The 4,317-nt window shown below is 33.4% G+C and overlaps 1 protein-coding gene across 1 annotated transcript in view; it reads left to right on the forward strand.

Annotated features, from left to right (window-relative positions):
- The first annotated feature begins 1,614 nt into the window (after positions 1 to 1,614).
- The window catches only part of LOC136068013 (WAT1-related protein At5g07050-like), a 13,380-nt gene continuing 10,677 nt past the window's right edge, over positions 1,615 to 4,317 (forward strand). The window contains exon 1 of the mRNA XM_065774607.1: positions 1,615 to 1,859. Within this exon, the coding sequence (XP_065630679.1) occupies positions 1,615 to 1,859 (245 nt within the window). The remainder of the gene's footprint in view (positions 1,860 to 4,317) is intronic.

Genomic DNA, 4,317 nt, shown 5'->3' on the forward strand with positions numbered 1-4,317 from the left:
ACAACTGGGCTGCATATCATTTTTACATAAACACACAATTTTTTCTCTACTACTCACAATCTGTAATGTCAAAGTTGTGGCAAAAAAGTTTAGGACCCTAGATTTTTCTCTTTAAGTTAACAATTTTGGGTGCTGCTAACTAAAATTTTAAGTCACTCATTCATCATTCAATAATGAACCTTTGTCTACCAACTTCTTAGTATATATATAAGGATCCCCTTAGTTTTCAAGTGAAATGGTGAGTGCCCATATTTAATTACAATTAAATTAAACCAGATTTTAAAAGGTTGTTGATTAGGGTATATACTATTCTGAGTTAGAAAGAATCTATAGAAACAAAAAAGTTGACAAAAAGTTTAACATATGTTGATGCGACATATTGTTAGTGTTATATAAAAAAGTAATATCCATGGTGAATCAAAATAAAAACTTGAAATTTTACTAAATTAATGATTATGAAATTCTTTGTGTATGAAGTAGCATTGCTATTTGAGTCACCCGTCAAACAATGATGTTATTTGTCTACCAACTTTTTAACTTTTTCAAAATGAATATACTTTTATAAAAGTTATTGTATTTTGATAACTATCTTTATCTCTTTTATTTATTTTCAATAATCTTAACATAATCTTTAATGGCTATCTTATTTGACTAGGTAAAGAATTTATAAAGTTGAATATCAAAGATTCATGTAATTTTTTGTATGTTTTATTTTGTGATTTAATGTCTTGACATCAAAATAAATATCCCCACCCTTGGTGAATACTGATTACCACTACATTTTTGGTATGTATTATTCAAAAAAAAAAAAAAAAAAATTGTGGTGGTAAGCAAGCAAACAACATCCCAAAAGTTGCTTTGAATAATGGTGGATCGAAATAAAAGAGCTTGATTTTTTAGTTAAAGCGTTCCCCTCCCCGTTCGGAAATGCAAAACATTTGCATTTTGCATCCTAAAACACTACATCTAATCACACCTCTATATTTTTTAATGAATGAAAATATACAGCAATTCTAAATAAAGATAAATATATAAAAAGTATTAGCCTTAAAAAAAAACTAGCCTCTAAGCATGCGCTCATATGTGTGCTTAAAGGCTCTTCTATTTTTTTTTTTTTTTTTTTGTTGAATGTTAGTAATTATAGATATTATTTATATATATATATATATATATCTATATTATGTGGTGACATGTGTCACAGTTTGATTTGAGGAGCTTTAGGACTATTTTTCCAAGACACGTGGCATCTTTTGATTGGCCGAAATTTCTTAATTTTCAAGGTGACACTTGTCAGCACTCAATTTGATTGCTTATATCATTGCTTACATGCGTTGATGTGTGATTGGTTTTTGCATACTTTTTATATCTTTATTTCAACGACACTTGATGAATTTATGTTGATTTTTGAATATTGATGGCAAAACCTAGTAGCAGTACGTGGCACTCTATAATTGGCCGTACTTTGCGAACTTGGTAGTATGATGTATCATATTGTGATAGGTCGGAAATTTTCCCTCTCTACATATATATATATATATATATTCCATAATTCATTCTACAGTTATCTCCACTACGATTTAAAAAGAGTGTAATTATAGCTTTAGGAGCAAGTGAATGGAGTTAAAGATGGAAGAACAGGAAGAGAGTGCAAGAGTTGGAAGTGAAAGCAGAAAAAGAGAGAGATTAATAGATGTATTGACACCATATATTCTCTGCATAATTGCCAATTTCTTCTTCGCTGGATTGATCATAGTCGTCAAGGTCTCTCTAGACAGAGGTTTCAGTCCATATGTGCTAGTGCCCTATGGACAAGCTTTTGGAGCTCTAACTACTGGTGTTCTTGCACTTCTCTATGAAAGGTTTCCTTCCAATTTTTCCCTTCTTTTGACGGTCATTTCTTATTATTATTGGCGCCAATCTTCTTCTTCTTCTTCTTCGTTTTGTTTTTTTCTTTTAAAATATTTTCGTGTTTGTCTCTATAACCTTGTTAGCTTCTTACAAATTCTGCAATTAACAACTTCCATGGTCTGGCTCATTATATCACAGACATGACACAAGAAAATAAATATGAAGCTCCTCGGTTTTGGCAAAGTATTTTGAATTTCTTGTTTTTTGAACTTCTAAATAAGATCAATTTATGAATGATAGTAAATAATATTCTTTTAACACAAAATTTGATACTCAAGTTATAAATATAAAAACGAAAATGCTAATGAGTGTCCTTAGGGCACTGATTAATAATCCATTTTAGAAAAGTTTTGATACAACTTTTATAAGAAATGAAAAAAGCTATCAAAATATTAATTACTCTTTTTTTTTTTCCATAAAAACTTTTTTTAAATGAATTATTAACCAGTGCTCTAAGAGCACTCGTTAGTATTTCTTATATAGAAAATGATCGTTAATATGTCTCATATAAAAAATGTGTAGTGTACCACCACGCACCTTTAGTACGAGTTTCGCACATAATATAAATCCTTTATATAATATATATAAATATACACATATATATATATATATATGTAATTGTTGGCTTCATAAAAAACTAATTCTTCCATAAAAAAAAAAATAAATAAAAAAACTAATTCTTAGCCTTTAATAAGGGTGTCTATGCTTTATAAGTAGTAGACGAGGCGTGAAGAAAGAGAAACCTAAGAGCATTAGTATTGGGCTTCTTTGCCCACCAACGAGTCAAAAATCAGCTACAGCAGGGTTTGGGTTTCTTAATAGAACCTATTGTTGCTAAGGATGTAAAAAAAAATTAAAAATCACTTCTTTCTCTCTTCTTTCAATCACACGGTCACTTCTCTCTCTCATTTCTCATCTTCCTTTCTCTCTCCCCTCTCTGTGATTCGGTGTCTCTCTCAGATCGGCGTGGATTGGAGATCGGCAGCGACGGTGTGGTGGTTTGGAGCGGTGATGGTGGATTCTCTCTCTCTCTCTCTCTCACTCCGATTCTCTCTCTCAGATTAGATGTGGGTTTTGGTTTTGCTTTGAATTTTTGTTATGGGTATTGATGCCAGATTCATGGTGGCGATAATGGGGGGTTGCTGTGTTGTTGGTGGGGATGGGTTTTCTATGGGTTTACGGAGGTTGCTACAGATGTGGGTGGTGATTTGGTGGCTGTAGGTCTGTGGGTGTTCCGATTCTCTCTCTCAAATTGGGTTTAAGTTTTGGTTCCGCTTTGAATTTTTGTTGTGGGTATCAGTGTATCTGCAGGTTCATGGTGGTGGCAGTGTAGGGTTGTTGTGATGGTGATGGGGATGGGTTCATTGTGGGTTTACGGAGGTGGCTACGGATTTGGGCCAGATTTGTGTTGTGTTGTAGTGGGTCTGTGGGCTTGTGGATGTTGCAGTAGGTCTATGGGTGGTTGGTAGTGGCAGTTTGTTTTTGGAGTAATTTTAGTGGTGGTGGATTCGGTGTTTGTGGCTGAGTATGGCTGAGTTTTGGTGGAAGGTGTTGTGTGGGTTTGCCGGGGAGAAAGGAGAGAGAAATTGAATTTTTTTTTATATTATTTATTAGGAGAAACTACGTAGTTAGTCTCTCAAGTTTACTTTGTGTGCACAATTAGTTTCTTGAGTTTCAAATAAGCGCAATTGGTCCCTTAAATTTTCAAAATGAGTAATACAAATCATTCTATTAACTTCTGTTATTAGCATTACTTACATGGCTAACATAATAATGACCTATCATTTTTTTTAATAATGTGACATTTTTTTTTAATTACAAAAGTGAATTTACAAGTAAAAAAAAATCTGTAACCATGGCAAATGCGATTAGCTAAAAGAAGCAATGGAAGGTGAGAAACCAACAACACTAGTGTGCACAGTGTTACCCATAAACCACACGAACTTATGCTACAAGGTCTGCTTTGTCTGTGGTAAAGGGTTCGATTTAATGAGTGATTTTAGGCTAAAGTTTGCCAAAGGGACTCAAAGGTTGGTAGTGGTGGATGAGTTTAACAACAGAGACATTCTCATTCCTGCTGGCCCACCATTCCTATTGTTCCTCTCGATATTCATTGTGATAAAGGGGATCGACTTCGCTTCAAGTCCGATGTTCTTCAATTCAACCAGGTTTCCCTTTTTTCTCTCTTTCTTTTCTTAATCTATTTACTTTACCATGGCAATGTGATGAAACTTTTTTTTTTTTTTAACTTTCTAATCAACAAATATCTAAGTAAAAGCAATGCTCGAGTTATGAATTTAGAGGACATTTATGGATGGGATTCTATGTACAGTTAATTAATTTTGATTCTGGGTCTAATGATTATTTTTTTTTTCGGGGGGGGGGGGGGGGGGGGGGGGGTGTTTATTT

Source organism: Quercus suber, unplaced genomic scaffold, assembly GCF_002906115.3.
Source record: "Quercus suber isolate HL8 unplaced genomic scaffold, Cork oak 2.0 scaffold_95, whole genome shotgun sequence".
Lineage (NCBI taxonomy): Eukaryota > Viridiplantae > Streptophyta > Magnoliopsida > Fagales > Fagaceae > Quercus > Quercus suber.